The following is an 18,195-nucleotide window of genomic DNA, read 5'->3' as shown; positions in this document are numbered from 1 at the left end:
ACCCATACTGTGTTGTGCTATGAGTACTCACCACATGACCTAGTCGCAAGTCAGTTACGTTTGTTTCAGCCTAACTTGGGAGTGTGGGAGTTCTGGTCATGTGGAACTGAGACCAACTTAGATGCTTGTTAGCTCTTTGGTATAGTGGCAGCTATGACATTATCCCTTCTGATCATGCAGTGTGCTGTGGGAGTTTCCAATTTTATCCCAAAGAAAGCTATGCTAAGTAGACTGCTCCAATCTTACTGTACCTCTCACATACGTATCAATGGAGATCAGCCTCCAATATATAATTTTAACTGGGCCAGTGTAAAATCCCCCTCCAAGAGCATGCAGCTCTTCTCTGGCTGTGTTTTTCTGAATTCGTGTTCACAGTCTAAGACCTTATTCTGTCTCTCTGCAGCTTGTGTGAACACTTAACCATTGTGCAAAGTAGATGAAAGTACCTCTCTTTCTTGTGGTATCGTTTTGCTCTCCACCAGCATAGGCTGTACAAATAGCACAAGATGCTCACAGCCTGTGCTTCCCACCAGCCCCAGCTGCATCGCATGCAGATCAGCAGCACTCTGGGTTTTCCCTTCCCTCAGTGACTCTGTGGGCACAGAGAGCTTCTATGGTGTTCTGACATTCAGCTCCTGAGCAATGCCCCACATCTTTGTGCCTGCATCACCAGGGGTTGAACTTGATGGTAATGGGCTCATTGCCAGCAAGTGGAACCAGAGAGGTACCCAAGCAGAGACCAAGAGAACAGTGTTACTCTGAGAAAGTTTTGTGTGAAATATTTGACAGTGATACTTGTTCTGTGTTTGAAAACTTATTCACTGCCAGCTACTACAGAACAAAGCAACCAGAGGGAGCTGAAAGACTTGGCTGTCCTGCTCAGAACTGCTTTCAGTTACATTTGAAAGCTGACAGAAAAGTATTGTAACTAGTAGCAGCTTGGTGCTAAGGGAAGATATAACCAGAAATTGTAAAGTGGGTTGAATGGTCTTTAGAATGCAAAAACAGTCCATAAGCAAGAAGGGCTTCTTGTTGTGATACTGGTGGCATTTACTTTGTTTTGGCTTACTTTTTTTTGGCTTATGTCCTCTGATCTACTTCTTTCAAACTTCTTCATTAGGGATTTTTTCTCCTTCCCATCTGCAGAATAAATAAAGAAAAAAGATGATATTGGAAGTGGTTGTGCTGCTAAGCTGCACTCTGGGAATCAGCACGTTCCCCATGGAAGAGCCGGAAGATGGAGGCAAGCACTGGGTGGTGATTGTTGCAGGTTCCAATGGCTGGTACAACTACCGCCACCAGGTAAGGAGCCACATGCTGACACCACTCTCCACAAAATGCCTGCTCTGGGACTCGCAGGGAGATGGCAGTCTGTCTAGACTAGTTCAGACTTAGGTCATTTGTACACGTGCTTCTGCTTCTGGGCTTCCAGGAGCGTGTGGAGTATTGTAAAAGAGTAGAACAAGATTCATGCACAGCCTGGCCTTGTCTTGTTATTCTCACCCAATAATTACCTTCATTTTCCTCTTATTGAGTCTTTTTGTTTACAACTTCATCCAGCTTTTCGCCCTTTCAAAAGCTGTCATTAGCAGTAGGAGCAGTGTTCTTCTCTAGTCACGCTTCTGTATTTTAGGAGACCTGTATCATTTAGGCTAAATGTTTTATTACCACACTAGAAGATCTTACTCCAACTTAAAGTAAGTGATGCAATGTCTAGAATTAAACCTTAGTTTTGAGAGACACGCATGTTTCTATCTGTTGTTCTTATAAGCTTACATTATAAAAAAATCTTCCTTTCTCCTCCGCAATTGAAAAACTCAGCTAAAGCTGTAATACACATTATATTTTCTGGGGTTTTGTAGAGTGGAAGACAAGGGTTCTTTTAAGCCTTTTGGTAGCTGTATTCTGCATGGTCTCAGACTTGTGCTGCCACATGAAGAATACAGTGCTCTGAGGTGCAGGGCTGAAAGAGGAGAAAAGGAAACAGGAACTCCTGTGTTGTCACCACTGGCGTGAGGGCGAGTGTCAGAACAGATGGGACTGTGACTTAACTCTGATTAAATTCAGGACTTTTGTAACTGGTGGTCAGGTGACTACAGCATTTTTTCCCTTTGGGGAATTCTTGGGCAATCCCTTTAACAGATTCATCTTCACTTAAACATAGTCCTTGCTCAAGACTTGGTATGCTCTTTTGCTTCTCTGGAGAACACAGCCCATTTTATTCTGACCTAGGTATACATTTGTATGTTTTTAATTGTTAGAAAAATATTTTACTAGGCTGTTGCTGGTTTTGATATACTAGTAAACCAGCATTTTAGAATTTAGGCTGCATTAAATAGATTGGGTACGTCTATCAAGCGGACTTTCTGAACTCAAAACTTCTTCATTTTTAAAACTTGATCATTTTTAATGCAGCTGCCTGTACGAAGTAGATAGACCCTACCTTCTCCATCTGTTGCAATTGGGAAAGAAACAAGTCGTCTGTGTGTTGCATGCACTAGGCTTTGTGTTTATGCCTCTCTTCCCTTTCAGCTTGCAATCAGTTCGCTGCTTTCAGTGCAATGATGAGATTAAAGCTAAGTGAACCAGCCTGACAACGTTGTTGCATTTGAGGAAGAACCTGTTAGAGACAAATGCTGGCTTAAGGCTTGGACAAACTGGTTTTGGGGGTTTGTGCCAGCTTGTTCCACTGTAACAATCGCTTGATAACTGGAGGTGGAATTACATGTGAAGAGATGAGATTTTGAAAAGTCGAAATTCCTACAGAAAACAATTACAAAAATACAAGCATTGTACTTGATCACTACTCTTCTTGGCATGTCTAAGTGTAAAATTATTCCGAGTTAGGTTGTGGTTGCTGGCATTGCTGTGTAACCAGTCTCTCTGGCTCTCTTCCACTAAGAGGAATTAATACTGCAACATTCAGTCTTTAAATAAAATTTCTTTTTAAAGCTGTGGCTCATGATAATTCCTTTTCTACTGTTAATCAGGCAACTTCTACAGGAGCTTTTAATGTTTCTGTTGGTAGGTCTTCAGTAGTAAGTTTATCTGCTGGATATTAGGGAGTAATGAAGAACACAAGATGCCCACCCAAGTGTTTGTGTCTGGTGATAAGTCAGAATTGCACATTTACATTTCAAGTGTGGTCGCACTTAGCAGACAGTTAAGTATCTTTTCAATTTTCAAGTACTGCCTGCTCAGTAACCTTTTCAAGGTTAGAAAACTAAGAACAAGTTTTTTTTGAACGCCTTCAATTTGAAGAGAATATCAACTAACTGCAAAGTATCTGCAGTGTCAGGTACTGCATTTAAATCCCAGAAATGTCTGTATTTTAACCTCTCCTTTTGCTTCAGGAGTATTGCTAGCATTTGGGGAAAAAAAGGAAATGAGTCCACTGCTAGCAATCCTGTCAAAGTTATGAAATCAGTACTATAAGTCTGTGTGCAGGATCCTTCAGAAAGAGATTGAGCTCTCACTTGTCTGTTCTCAATGAGACAGTATTACCTCTAGTTTGTTACAAAAAAATTAATTCCCACAGGACGCAGGCTGTCAGAAACCTCTACTGTCTTGTCTAGCTGCCTCTCAGGGTCCACCTCCATGGAGGAAAGATGTACACTGGGACACCCAGTAGCTAACTCGTGGAAAATGAAGTGCGTACGTGCTGCTAAGTGTAATTCAACAAGGGGCTGCCTCGAGTATCAAACATTTAAGAAAGCTTAATCCCAGTAAAACTAGCTGAACAATAGACTGACTTCTAGGAGAGTTGTAAAGAGGAGGCGGGGCGCTAAGAGAGACTTCAGGGGTCATTACAGACTTTTAGAAATGTTATGCAGGCTTATTGCCATGCTTTGCATATGTTAGTGCTCCCTTAGTTCCAACTGTGGACGCAGAAGTGCTGTGCTAAATGGCTTGCTCATCAGGTGCATTGGAACCATGAATAGGACTTGAACTTCCAGCTGTGTGCTTTATCCATCATGAAAATTGTTCCATGGTGAGCCTACAATTTTCAGTAGAACAATACTTACACCAACAGAAACTAAGCAGTGCTCTAGGAGTGCAGGTTTAATTCTTTGTCATTCTTCTTTCCAAAGGAGAAATTGCAGAAGAAAATAAATTGCACTTTAATGCACTTTCCTCCCACTGTCACCTTACTTCCTCAGAACCTCTCTGAAAATTTGTAGATGTGAATCTTCCTGCAAGTAGTTTCTCAGTGTGCCAGTTGCTCATTACCAGTTAGGGTGTTATTTCCTAAGTGCCCCTCGTATATCCCTTTGTAACCTGAGACCAGGCAAACACATGCCTGGGTTTTGGTACCCAGTTCAGCTCTTTGGGTACAGTTAATAAATAAGGCTGTGTGTTTGTATTACACCTAACGTTTTTGTTGCTTTGTATTCTGTCCGTACACAGAAGTCTGTCTGCTCTCTGTTGCCTTCCACAGTAGTTACCTGGTAGCAGAAGTTGTTCCTTTGACTATGCAAACATAAAAGGAGGGAGCAAAGGTCACATCATCAAACACCTCTCTAATGTCATACCTGAAAGTCTGTATGGAAATGAGTCTGTCGTTGTGCCCCGTACAGACCAACAGTATCAAGTTTGTAAAGACTGTGCAAACTCTGTGAACTGTGTGTTTGCACCTGTAACCTCAGTGAATCCGAAACTCCTTCTAAGACTTCAGCTGTCAGCGGTCAGGATCCACTCTAAGTGGTGCAAACCTCAGATGTAGGCAAATAAAGGAGAAAAACCCACTGTTTGCATTTATCTGTATTTGAGATTCAGACCTTACGGGCACTTGTTTTCTGTCTGATGCCTGAAGTGGTTACCAAATCAAGATGATCTAAACTTTTCTCTTGCAGTTATCTAATCAAGTTCCTAAGAAAAATGTTAAATGTTTTGAATAGTACTCAGCCCAATGTGATAGGCTTACTGTTATTGCAAAACTAGCCTATATATAGCCTGGTGCTTGGTGCTTCTCAATTCTTCAGCAGTTTTACTGATATCTTAGTGTATTTTTTATTAAGAGTTGCTTGGTCATTGGAAGTACTATCCGTGTACTCCTCTCTGCTCCTCAGCAGTTATTCTTACTGCTGAGACTGTGCCAGCAACTCCAACCTAAAGCTTGTTTCACAAGATCAAGAAAACAGGCCATTACTTTCTGGATACTCCAAAAGCCATAAATGATCATAATCGATACTGTGCAGGGTTGAGTCGTACAAAAGGTGGAACATATACCAGAGGAGAAATCTGACAACATTAAAATGCTGAAAATTAAAACATTTAAATTTGGGTGCATGGATCTGTTTCCAGTCGTTATTTTCAGTCTTATAGTTAGTGAGCTTTATGGGCCAGGAATTAAACATTTCCTAAGTTCTTAATAGACCTGTAGTTTTTGACTGACTGATGCATGCTTCAGAAAGGGAATGAAACATGGCTGACGTTTCAGACATAGTCTTCTGCTATGCTTATGCATTAGAGTTCATTCTTACTTTGGCCATAGAATTTCCCTGTACGTTTGGCCGGAGCAGTGCAGGGAAGCAGGGAAGCTGACACTTTGTTACATGTGCTTTTTAGCCATGAGGCTGGTAGTCATAAGACTAGAAGTATCTAATTGCATGGAAGTCACTGCTTTTTTTTTTTTTCTATTAGTAATATTTGTGTGTACATACCACAAACAAACTTGTATTTTACCTAAAGAAAAAAAAAAAAAAAAAGCAGGCTACTTGAAAGCTGTGTTAACTTGTAATGTTTAAACAGCTCTGTGACAAAGGAGTAAGGCTGGTTGGCATTTCTTGTTTTCATCCCAGGAAAGGAAGGAGATTCTACCTAATTGGTGTGCTTTCAAGATGCAGGAGTTAATTATTTAAGTGGATTTAAGCTCAGATATCCCTTAGGAATTTGCTGAGGTGGCAACAGGCTTAGACTTTACATGAGGATCCAAAGTCTGAACCTTTCCATTACAGCTGACACCTGTGCACTGTTGAGCAGTAGCAGCTGTATAATTGGACTTTCTCATCTTTGTCCTTCAGAACAGAGCCATCCCTATCCACACCAAATCATGATCACAAAAGCATGACTTGCTTTAAGCGATGATTTTACGTAGTAAATGTTCATAGAATTCATATCATGTACTAAATCAACAAGAATGATACCAACAATGGACCTAGAACAATATTAGCTATCTCTTTGAGAGTAGTTTACATCTTTAGCTATGCTACAAAATTACTTCTGTAAGAAGCAAAGCTCAAGCAACAATACTTACTCAAGCAATTACTGATAACAGGAAATACTGTAGATTCACAAATGCCTCCCTATTCTAGCAACAGGCTGTTTCTATTCTGGTTTTATAGAGATTGTTTTTCAGTATATGGGAGGGAAGAAGAAGAGCATGTGACCAACATCAAAGGTGGCCGGTCTGGTCAGCTAACTATGCACACAAAAACATTTCCTCAAAACTATTCTACTTAAGATAAGGGAGTTGTAGCAGCAAAACATGTTTTTGCTACAATAGCCTGTGTTGGTGATATCACTATATTACCAGCAGACATACTTCCTCATAGCAAAAGTCTTAAAAGGTGGGGCAAAAATCCAAACAGGCATAAATTAAGGTTGATGGGAATTGATCAAATTGGTCTGTTTCCACCTACACTAAATAATTTGACCCACTTAAAGTTACCATCAAGATATATGTGAGGCAGGATGCATTGAGCAAACAGTCAATGAATCAGAATGAAGAGCAGACAAAAAAAGTAAGCTGATTGCATGCAATTACAAAGCTGAACTAATTTGAAGTACTTTGGTATTGATTTAAAGCACCTCAGAAAGTCTCAACAGGCCAACCATATTGCCTGCAGACACTTGTTGGTTGAATGTGTTGATATTTTATCACTATAACATGCCTAAGCATTTTCTTGCGTTGCTTGACTATAGTTGTGTCTATCAGCCTAGCAGAAGACATGTTCTGTGTCTTAAGGGTGAGAGATCTGTGACCCATCTACTCATCAGTTTGTGTACAGATGCTTGATTAGCGTTTTCTACTACTTTTGCCTGGGTTGCTTCTGAAAATCAAATATCTGTTTAGGCAAGTCTGCACTCAGCTGTTTTGCACTGTGTGTGGTACCATTTATAACTTCGGATATATAACCTGTGTCTTTGGCTTGATGTGGCAACAGCTCCTATAATGCTGCACAGGGAACTCCAGAACTGCAAACTGTGGAGGTAAATTGAGACATGAGGGAGAGAACCTACTCTGACTTGTGTTGTAGGAAGTAAAACTGCTTTAGTAAGGATAGTTTAACACTCAGAGTTAGTCATATGGAAAGATATTCCCCTGAGAGAATTCACTGGCATTGAATTTGCCTCACCCTTCATAGTCTTGCTCAACTACCCTCTGTTTTCAGCCATACAAAATGAAAGTGGCAGAATTTCAGAGTCCTTTAAATTAAACTAGTAGAAGTCAGTAATGCATCTAAGTAAACTAAACTTATGGAGGTCCACTTAAGCCACTTTAGTTTGGTGTGTAAAATAGTTAATTAAATGAGTTTAGCAGAAATAAGTTTTAAAGCTTGTTTCCAGCTTGCATGGGTAGTTAAAATTTTTTTAGGTGAGATTTCCCCTGGTAAATCTGCACATTTTTTCTTGCATCTGACAGGTTATAGTTCTGGAGTTAAAATGCAGTTGCTAATAACCCATTCAGTCATTCACAGACTGCAAGTGTAAAAAAAACCAAAAAACAATTATGTGCTGATAGAACTTCATACTTTACTGTAATATTGTTTTAATGAGTACTGTTACTTCTCTGCCATCAGAAAGTGGTTCTTTAAAAAAAAATCTGCTTACTCATATCCTGCATGAGTCAGAAAAGGAGCGTGAATAGAAATTCTGTAATTCGAGTTTCTGTGGAAATCCTTGCCCTGAATATACTTTAATGTTACCCTACCAGAAATATATAATTAAGAAGGAATTATTGGTTAATCAAAATTCTCATTTAGTAAAACAAAAGTTTTTAAAAAAGTCTTTGCAGAGTTGATATTAGTAAGCTATATTTGTTTGAGCAAAGGATAGTTTTTGCTGCTTAGTCATGCAGGCTTGTTGCTGAACTAATTGAAATTGGTGGAAATCCAACTCTTCCTCTGCTTATTGCACTTTGGATCTGTCTGTGGGCAAGTTTTTCACTTAGATTTCCTTGCACAACGTAGAACGTTGCTGAGGACCTTTTGTTAAACTTTGTTATCTTTATTAATTTGCAAGGAACTTCTAGATAGTGTTTGAATACAAATTGTAAACTGGAGAGATTTTAATCCTAGTCTTAATTATTACTATAACTGTTTCTAGTAAGAGAAAGACAATTGATTACATCTGTGCATTTCAGTCTTCTAGCAACCCTCAATCTCTTATATTTGAAATGAAAATACTAGGATGGAGTTTCTTTTGAACTGTAGCCTGGTCTTTGGTCCACAAAGCTATTTTTCTTGTTCTCAAGCATGAAGTCTCCATTAAAGGTAATAATGAAAACCTACATTTTTACAGGCAGATGTGTGCCACGCATACCAGATCGTACACCGAAATGGAATTCCAGATGAACAGATAATTGTCATGATGTATGATGACATTGCTGATAATGACGAGTAAGTAGTGAATGTGCACTGGTAACAAGCTGTTTTCTCCAAATATGCCATAGTCACTAATATATTTTGAATTTGTAGTAGTTTTGTAAGAAGAGCTGTTAAGACTGCCTGAGATACGTACAGAAGTGTTATCCATCAGCACTGTAAATTTGCTTTGGGATATGCACATGAGCTTTTCTAAGCATTGCTCCACATCTCAACCTCTGTTGTGGCACTGAGGACTTTAGAGCTCCTTGTCAGTTCTTCACTGTTACAAAAGCAAGGGGTCTTACCTCCCAGACATAACAGTTTACAGCAGATAATGTAAAAGCACGCACATAGGGAATCTCAACATTCTTTCATAAAAAGCCTATAAGTCACGTATCAAATGGATTAATCTCCAGAAAGTGCACTGAACAGAGAAACGTACATGACCCGTCCTTGATCACTGCCTATATAGCATATCATTGTTTTCTACGTGAAACTGTTTGCTTATACAGCCTCTGATTCTGAGAAACTTCAGCAGAAGTCAGCAGACACGGCATGCAGAGCAGAGCAGAGAATAAAAGGAATTAAAGGAAGGAGTGAAAGCAGAGAGATAATAGTATAACAGACCTCTTACTTATATGCTGAGGTTAATCTACATGAACTGTGGTACTTCAAGTACTCTAAGGATACCTAAGCTGAACACATGAAGTGACTGAAACGTAAAGGCCTTTGTATTCTGTGATCACTTAACAATACATGGTACTACTGTTCAAATGCTCTCGAATGCAAGGCGGCCAGTCAGGACGTTTTAAATTGTTTCCTAGTTGTTCCGTGGTTGCTGTATGGCACATTACTAATTCTTTGTATTTATATTGCTTTAAACTTTCAGAAATCCAACAAAAGGCATTGTCATCAATAGGCCTAATGGAACAGATGTGTACGCTGGAGTGCCCAAGGACTATACAAAAGAGGTAAGAATGGAATGCAATTTCAGGGAAACTAAGGTTCAGCTTTAACCAGTGTTGTGGATAAATACTTTTAATCTGTACGTTACACATGAGAATGTACACAGTATAAAGCCTTCAGCTTATTTACCTGCATGGTTTGACACGAAGCTCATAAGATGAATGTAAACACTAGATGCTTGGAGGCAAAGTAGTGGTTATAAAAGTAAATCCTCACATTGTCCTGCATACAAAAACATTTTAACTCAATCTGAAGAACAGCTGTGCAAGTCTGTTTCATTAAATCAGAAGTGTAATGCAGTTACTTGGTGATTTTGTGATTTGGTATCTGAGTCATCAATGGCTAATATGGTCTACACATGCAGCCCTGCAGTTGGGGAGTTAGATTCAAGACTGGAAACTGTGTCATTGAAGCTAAAATTATAAATTATAAAAATTTCTTTGGGGATTTTTTAAAATTCCAGATGATACCAATATATAGTTAAAAAATTAGATATAGAAATAATTTTGCCAGCGTAATGCAATGGCAAAGACTTGGATGTAGGGCTGAAGAGATGGGTGAAAGTTGGCAAAGGCAGGGTCTTTTAATTTGGCTTTACCTCCAAAACATAAATCTCAAGAAACTATAACCATTGAGCTCCATAGTAGCAGTAATACTATTTTATCCCTAGAAATCTAAGTAGGAACCAAGACAAGGAATTCCAATGATAACTATAAAGAATGAATAGATCCTCTTTCTAATACAAGACCACATTCTGAATTTGGCTTGCATTCTTCTTTTAAACTGCTGAAGTATCAGAAAGCAAATTACTTTCAGAATATGAACAATACAGGAAACTGAGAAAATGCTGTTCTTGAATATCAATCACCAGCTAAACTTGCCACCCACATGAGTTATGGTTTTCAGAAGCAATCTTACTAAATAAAGATTTTGTTGATTTTTTTTTTCCTAATACCCTTTAATTTAAATCCTCTTAAATTCTTAGGATGTTACTCCAAAGAATTTCCTTGCTGTTCTCAGAGGCGATGCAGAAGCAGTAAAGGGGGTGGGATCAGGAAAAGTATTGAAAAGGTAAGAGAAACTTCATTTAGAAAATAATTGCATGTATGTTGTACATCAGTACTGATTTCAAAAAAAGAAGAGGGTAAACTGGAGCTGACATTTTACTGGTAGTGAGTCCAGTATAGATGAGAGTGTAAAAATTCTTGAAAACAGTGTCAATTGTATTAAGGCATATATGTCATTAAACTGTTATTTGTTATTGTCTTTTTTTTTTTTTGTAAGGAGATCTATAAAAATAAAAATCTATTAAGGTTTGGAGACCTTTGAAGAGGGTTTGGTTTGACTAACAGTGGTTAGTGAAGTGGTAAGAGATGGCAATCAGTGGTAGTGGGGCAGAGATAGGTTCAGCAGCTCATCAGCTGAAAGAATTGTATGCTTAATCCCAGCCTTGGCAGATGCGGATATATTTAGGCTTTGAATGCAATGAAATAGAATTATGGTTTATATTTAATGCAGAAAGTCTTTGAGGCTGAAAAAGTAGCATAACCTTACATATTAATGAATTTGTAGCTTAAAGTGTTTGTCATCTTAGTTGCACAGATATGTCTAAGTTTGGCAATATTCTAATATACGAACAATAATAAATACTAGACTGGCCAAGTAGAATACCTGTAATTAACAAGTGTAGTTTATAAAGGCGTATAGAACTTTGTTGATTCAGTAACCAATTGTATTGGTTAGGCCAATTCCAATTGGCCTAATTGGAAGGCCTCTTAAAAAGATACAAGGTGAATAAATTACACCAGGTATCTAAAGAGTGAAATATGATGCTTATTTTCTGAGGTCCATAATATTTCTGACTCAGTACTGCTAGTGATATTTTTCATATTTGTCATTTTTCTATGTACTGTATTTCCTGTAAAAAATTTAAATTTGAATTTGGCCTATTCAAAGAAGTAACCTAGTTAAATAAAAATTGTGTAAGTGCCTGTCTTCATCCAACAGTTCATTTTACAGACAAAGCAATGAAATAGAAGAGTCATTTTCCAGCATTGGGAAAAATAAAACCAGTGAAGGAGCAGGACAATATTTGAATAATCTACTGCTCTCAGTTGTTTATATTCCCTCCTAAAGAAGAAAGATAGAAGATAATATGTGCAGGTCATATAGGAAAAAATTAATAAATTGCTGTACAGGTACTAGATGGTTCTTTTCTAGTAGCTGCAATGAGCCAAGCAATGAATATAAAGCATTCTTTAGCCTATTAAAAAAGTGTACTTCAGAACACACCTCACTTGTAAAATCTTGAAGTTATAAGTTACATAAAGGAGTGGCTATGCAGAGGGCCAAGGACACTTAGCTACTCAGGAGGACAGCTTGAACCCTGAATTGAAAAAAAAACAAAACAAAACAAAAAACAGCCAAGAGTGGCAGACAAATATGTCCCAACCCTTCTTTTGTTAGGCTTTATTGTGTGAATTTCAGTCGGTGCTCTCACTTCTGCTTTTGGGGGGGACAAGGACTCAATTATTTTTTCTGCTCAGAAGTCTTATAGATTGTTCTCTAGGTTGTTCCCTAACTAGCAGGTCCTTGGCCAAGCAGAAAGCTGGCTTGGGGACTCGTTCCAGTCTGCTTATACAGTTTATTTGAAATTGTCCCTGAACACAAATCCCTTCGGAGATTTGACTGTTAGAGCAATACCTTAGCATCAGCCAAACATTATCTATTTGATTTAGAGAGCAGTAAAAATTTGCTGCAAACTTCAGGGAATCAGCATTCATGAGCATACAATGTTCAACCAACTGTGGAGCCATGTAATACGAGGAACCTACGTAGCACAAAGAGTGAGTTTGTATATAGATCAGATCTTCATGAGACGTGGACTGGTGCTCATTTGGCTACGTGTAGCTGTACAGATCAAAACAAGATAGTACATAGACATACAAAGGATCTTATTAAAAAACGTCACACATTACAGGTGCCTCGCTATAACGTTATTACAAAAGGAATCCATTTTTACCAGAATGCTACAAATCTCCACAGTATAACATTTCTAAGATGGGCAAAACAGCTGTGCTCCTACTAACTACCATCTCCAGCCTAACCAGCAATTGTCCCCATGATTTAGGGACTAACAGTATATACCTGATCTTATTTCTCTTCCAGACACCCATCTTTTCTCAAAAGCACTCAAAGCAGTATGCTTTGGAAGGAAAAATTACTACCAAGAACATGAGGTGTTTCAGATGCTTTATTTTCAAATGTTGGCATGCGTTGGTATTGAGCAGCAGATGATGCTTGTAGTAAAGATTAGGTTAGAGTGATTAAAAATAATTTCTTTCAATTTTCTCTTTACAGTGGTCCCAAGGATCATGTATTTGTTTATTTCACTGACCATGGAGCTCCAGGACTTCTAGCTTTTCCTGATGATGATGTAAGCATTTGGGGGGGATTACTTTGGAGTTTGTCATTAAAAAAAACCTATCTTTTTAATGACATACTATAATACTAAGTAATACATCCAAAACTCTAAAATATTCAATGCACTGCCATATTAAGGACTGGAGGGAGAAAAGGAGCTATGTTCTCTTCATCATCCCTGTTTTTATTTCACATAGTTAGGACTTGCTTTCTAGTGCCGTACATGAATCAAGTATCATTTAGCACCACTAGCCATCTTTTCCAGTGGTAAATACTAGAACATTGCATTTCAGATGTCCAAAACACTGGGTATGTTTAAAGTGATACACATATTCATAACAGTTGTTCCTAATAAATAACTTGTGAGTCTTTTGAACATCAGTGATTTAACAGAAGCCTTCTTATTTTACAGCTTCACGTGAAGGACTTAAACAAGACCATTTGGTACATGTATCATCACAAAAAGTACCAAAAGGTAAACAAGCATGTTAGAAGTTGCATGATTAAAAGAACTGCTGCTATGGAAAAGAGGTGCTTGTCTTCACTTGCAGAGTAATTTAAAGTGCAAAGAAGTTGGTGCCATGTAACGAAATTTGGATTAGAATTTATAACTTATGGGTCTGATCCTCTACACATTTTCCCCTTCCATCTTTTCTGGATGTTTGCAGTTGATGCAGACTAGACTCTTTATAACATATAAATGTAATCAATGGGAAAAACAACATTTGTAACTATCACACCCTCATAATGCATACACGGCTCTTTCTTCCTGTGCTTTTTTCACTTCAGACTATGCTTTTCCTACAGGAAGTTCGTATATGCCTTGTTTTTCTCTAACAGTTACTAATACAGTTGAAAAGACTGTACCTCTTATCAAAAAATTCTGGGCAGTTACTTCATTACAAGTAGCTGTAAGCAGAAAGACTAGTCTTTAGAATCTAACAGTAGCTCTTTTTTTTTAAGCTGCTTATTCTATCTATAGAATAGTTGGGGGCATCATTTAGGAACGCATACATGGTCATAGGTTCCAGATATACTACATTCATTAGTGGTACACTGCTAGCCCTAAGGTTGACTTGTATTTGATTTGTGCTTTGTATGTTAGCCACTAGATCCCTTTGGAGTCTATAGAGGTTGATTGCATCTTTCCATTGTGATTGTTTTCCCTTTTCCACATAGTTTGGTTCTCCCCCCAAAAAAAGAAAAAGTGATCTATTTACTTTTGTTTTGTAATGTTACAAATAGGTTTTGTTTCAGGATTATCAGTTCAGTTAAACTAACTACAGCTGAAAAGCTCTGAAGGACATTTCTCAGTTTTCTTGTGGAATTTATTAAAGTCTCTGACTTCTTTTATAGATGGTGTTTTACATTGAAGCATGTGAATCTGGATCTATGATGAATCATTTGGCTGATAATATCAATGGTGAGCCATCAGTTAACTTAATGGACATAGGTTTCTCAACCTGTCATAGGCAAGACCTATACAGATACTGCGTAAGTGTTCAAGTGCCATGTACATCCCTAGAAAGGATTAGAGAAAGTTACATTTTCCATTTATGGGAAGTTCCATTTAAAAACACAGAATCCTGTAAAGACCATCTAGGCTTTTTGTTTCTTGCAAATGAGAAGTTGAAAAAGTTCTTTTCAGGAACTATGTAGTTGTCCTTAACTGGTGACCACTAAGGTTATACTGACATTTCTTAGTCTCAGCATTGTTAACAGTTGTTCCTGCTGACACTATCCTCTAGTACTAATCAGGATACAGGATTGACAGACAATTTTGCTACACTGCTTTGGGCAATACACCAGGTAGTGGAACTCCCAACTTTTTAGAGTTTCTAAGCTTCCTACTACAGAGCTGGGAGTTTAGCCTTGGTTAGTATGAGGAATGAGAACCTTTTCAAGCTCTGCTCCATGGCTGGGAGAGCAAACACTCTGGCTTTTTCATTGTCATGAAGCTCTGATTCCAGGGAGGACCCAGCCACCTGCATATCATGGCTTTCTAGGACTTTGGCCCTGTAGTAGCCTGGCTAGCAGCCACTGAGCCAGTGAATTTACAGCAGGTTCTCACAGAACGTGTCACAGTGCTCAGTGAATCAGCATGTTTTAAAATTTATTCTATTAGTGGCCTCCAGTTTGGTGACTGGTTTTACTGCTAGCTCTACCACTGATTTACAAAGGCAGAAAATTGGCAGTTTATGTTAGAACCAGAAGCTGTCCATGTCAGCCTTCAGTTGTGAGCTACAAAGCTTATGGCTTATTTTGAACATTTTTAACTGAAAGTAACCATTTTTTATAAACTATAAATGGTTTCTTAGTAAGAATTTTAAAGAATGCTAAGGGCATCACTTAACTACACAGACGATATTTTAGACTCTTTTGGCTTTTGAACTGTAGCAACATTCTGAGTGAAAACAACACTAGCTATACACTAAGCATGCAGAGCAGTTTTCATTTTTGAAACTTGGACTCCAATCACGGAAGTATGCCATGAGTTGACTTTGACAAAAAGCCAAAACAGCTTTTGTTTTAGTATCTGTAAGGGAATGTTTAAAATACTTGTTGTGTAAGAGAGGAGTGACTGGAAACACTGTGTTTGAGACAGATCGTGTAGAGGTGATCTGAGCTTTTCCCTCAATGTAGAATGATGTTCTGGAGATAATATTACTTAGAATTACTTAGAAGGTAGAAAAGATGATTTGTAGAATTTATTCCAAGTTTGGGAACAAATCCTCATCATTGTAATTAGAAGTACAAACGTATGTACTGTGATTGTGCAATACCTTCAGGCAGTTATTTGAAAGTAGTTTGTGTTTTTCCCTCCAGCTTAAGCAGTGCTGGCCACACAGCAAGTTCTTAAAACAGTGCAGAAGCTGACTGAACAGAATTACTAATTAGCTTCTTTTTTTCACACCACTTAGAAGTAAATGATAGCCAAAATCCTTAGGCAAATATATCACATGCAGCAAAGTACTCAATCATGGAGTAAATGGAATGTTAAACACACACACACAAAACAGCAAAAACACAAAAAACTACTTTTGTCTTACAGTTTACGCAACAACTGCTGCCAACCCCAGGGAGTCATCTTATGCCTGTTATTATGATGATGAAAGGCAGACTTATCTTGGTGACTGGTACAGTGTGAATTGGATGGAAGATTCAGATATGGTAGGTTACTAGATAAGATTGCTTATATTTCTATACACAAATATCACTAAGCTTTAAAAAAGTTGTTTTAGAGGAATTGTTTTTATGCGAGACTGAAATCAACAAACTGAGTTGATAAAAGTATTTAACTGCTATTCAGAAGTTTATAATCTTTAGGTAACTGAATTTATTTCAGAAACTTACTCTTTTTTATTAGTAATATTAGAAACCGACTAGTTTCTAGTTTCAAGTTCACATCACCTTAGTTTACTATTTGGGACAACATATCTGAATTTGTTTAATCTAGCAGATCCTTAAATACTGAACTGTGGTTAACCTGTTTATTAGCATAATGGAAAACAGTAATAGTGAAACAAGTCTGGATTCTTACGCTAGTCTCCTCCCTGCTTGCCCATTTACTGGGAATTAAGATAATTAAGAGATGACTAAAAACAATTTGGGAATATCCTGGCAAATCTTCATTTCCATTTTTTATTTCTATGCGTTTCAAAGGTTTCGTAGCTCTTACTCTCTACCTTCTTTCTACAAACTGGTAGCCACAGCCTCTTCCAGATGTCTGCACATTTTTATAATAGCTAAATTTAAATAGCTGTGATTTCTTTATGCAGGAGGATCTGAGAAAAGAAACACTGCACAAACAGTTTCAGCTGGTGAAGAAGCGCACCAATACCAGCCATGTCATGCAGTATGGAAACAAAGTACGTATTTGAGCAGGCTTCCTTAAAACCTTTTCTGCCCTATCCATTTTTTTTCCTTAAACAAACAAACAAACGCAGTCTGGCAAAGTTAATTTAAAAACGAAACTGCTCATCATACACAAATAAACCTGACATCAATTAAGTACAATACAAATGGTCACCACTTCTAGACATGTGAATATTGATATAATGTTAAGGAAGTATATTGTTCCCTTGAATGAGAGGGGCTGAGAGATGACATGTCATTTATAATAGTCCTATTATTCAGTGTGTTTATAGAACCACATTAACTAATAATTCAAAACAAATGGGTTATTTAACCTGACAGTCCTTTCTTCTTCTGATATTTGGAAATAAAAGTTCCAAGATTTTTGGCAGCCTTAGTCTAAGATAGTCAGAAACAAAAATATTTACAAGCCTATGAATTCCTTTCCTAATAGAACAAGTTTAGAGAGTTAAATTTGCACAGCAAAGCAAAGCATTCAACTGGAAGTGCTTGACAGTTTATTTATTTACTTTCTAACTTTCAGAGTATCTCCACTATGAAATTGATGCAGTTTCAGGGCACGGGGAAGAAAGCTGTCCCCATTTCTCTGCCACCTGTAGAACACCATGACCTGACTCCTAGTCCTGATGTACCTCTCGCTATCATGAAACGAAAGCTGATGGCTACCAATGATATGTATGAGGCTAAGAAGATTGCTGCAGAGATGAAAGCACACCTGGAGGTATACAAAACGAAAACAAATCCAACAACAGTAAAACCACACTGTATGCTAGGTCAGATTTCTGTCCATGATAAGAAGTCACACTCCTGAACCAATGGGATCGTTTCCAGTTTCTACAATTTTTAACAAAATTAGTCTGCAGACTGCTAGCCTCTAGCTGATGGCATATTCTTCCTTTAAAACTTAGGAATTTACTCTCAGAGGCATTTAAAGTAGTGATTATAAAGATAGAGGTAAGCAAATGCAGAAGTCAGCATCACACCTTTTATTGCCTGGAAATGCCCATTCTCTATCCATAGGAATTCTTGCTGGCAGGAGTTAGTTTTTGGTATTAGCTAACCTTGTCACAGTAGAAGCGAAGTCTCCCACATCAAATAGCTTCTGCAGTAGTGTGACCACTATCAATACTTCATTGTCTTTCTTCTGGCAGAACACCAGAGGGAGAACAAGTTATTTTTGTGCAACAGGAGTCTCTTTCTCCCTAGTTTTCATTTGAGTGTTAAGGTCCAAAATATGGAACCAAAAATAGGAGGCAAAACTGATTCCCTTACAGATTTCAAGAGCTGAGGGCCAAGAGAGATTTAAAGAAAAATTCCATTAAAAGTCTTCAAATTAGGGTTA

At 37.9% G+C, this 18,195-nt stretch overlaps 1 protein-coding gene across 1 annotated transcript in view; it reads left to right on the top strand.

Annotated features, from left to right (window-relative positions):
* The first annotated feature begins 1,130 nt into the window (after positions 1-1,130).
* LGMN (legumain) overlaps positions 1,131-18,195 on the top strand; it is a 20,461-nt gene continuing 3,396 nt past the window's right edge. The window contains exons 1-10 of the mRNA XM_010711844.3: positions 1,131-1,302; positions 8,524-8,621; positions 9,478-9,559; positions 10,540-10,625; positions 12,915-12,990; positions 13,390-13,452; positions 14,334-14,400; positions 16,030-16,148; positions 16,757-16,846; positions 17,377-17,574. Of these exons, the coding sequence (XP_010710146.1) occupies positions 1,165-1,302; positions 8,524-8,621; positions 9,478-9,559; positions 10,540-10,625; positions 12,915-12,990; positions 13,390-13,452; positions 14,334-14,400; positions 16,030-16,148; positions 16,757-16,846; positions 17,377-17,574 (1,017 nt within the window). The 5' untranslated portion in view covers positions 1,131-1,164. The remainder of the gene's footprint in view (positions 1,303-8,523; positions 8,622-9,477; positions 9,560-10,539; positions 10,626-12,914; positions 12,991-13,389; positions 13,453-14,333; positions 14,401-16,029; positions 16,149-16,756; positions 16,847-17,376; positions 17,575-18,195) is intronic.

This window comes from Meleagris gallopavo, chromosome 5 (genome assembly GCF_000146605.3).
Source record: "Meleagris gallopavo isolate NT-WF06-2002-E0010 breed Aviagen turkey brand Nicholas breeding stock chromosome 5, Turkey_5.1, whole genome shotgun sequence".
In the NCBI taxonomy this organism is placed as follows: domain Eukaryota; kingdom Metazoa; phylum Chordata; class Aves; order Galliformes; family Phasianidae; genus Meleagris; species Meleagris gallopavo.
This window is presented reverse-complemented; position numbering and strand designations above follow the sequence as displayed.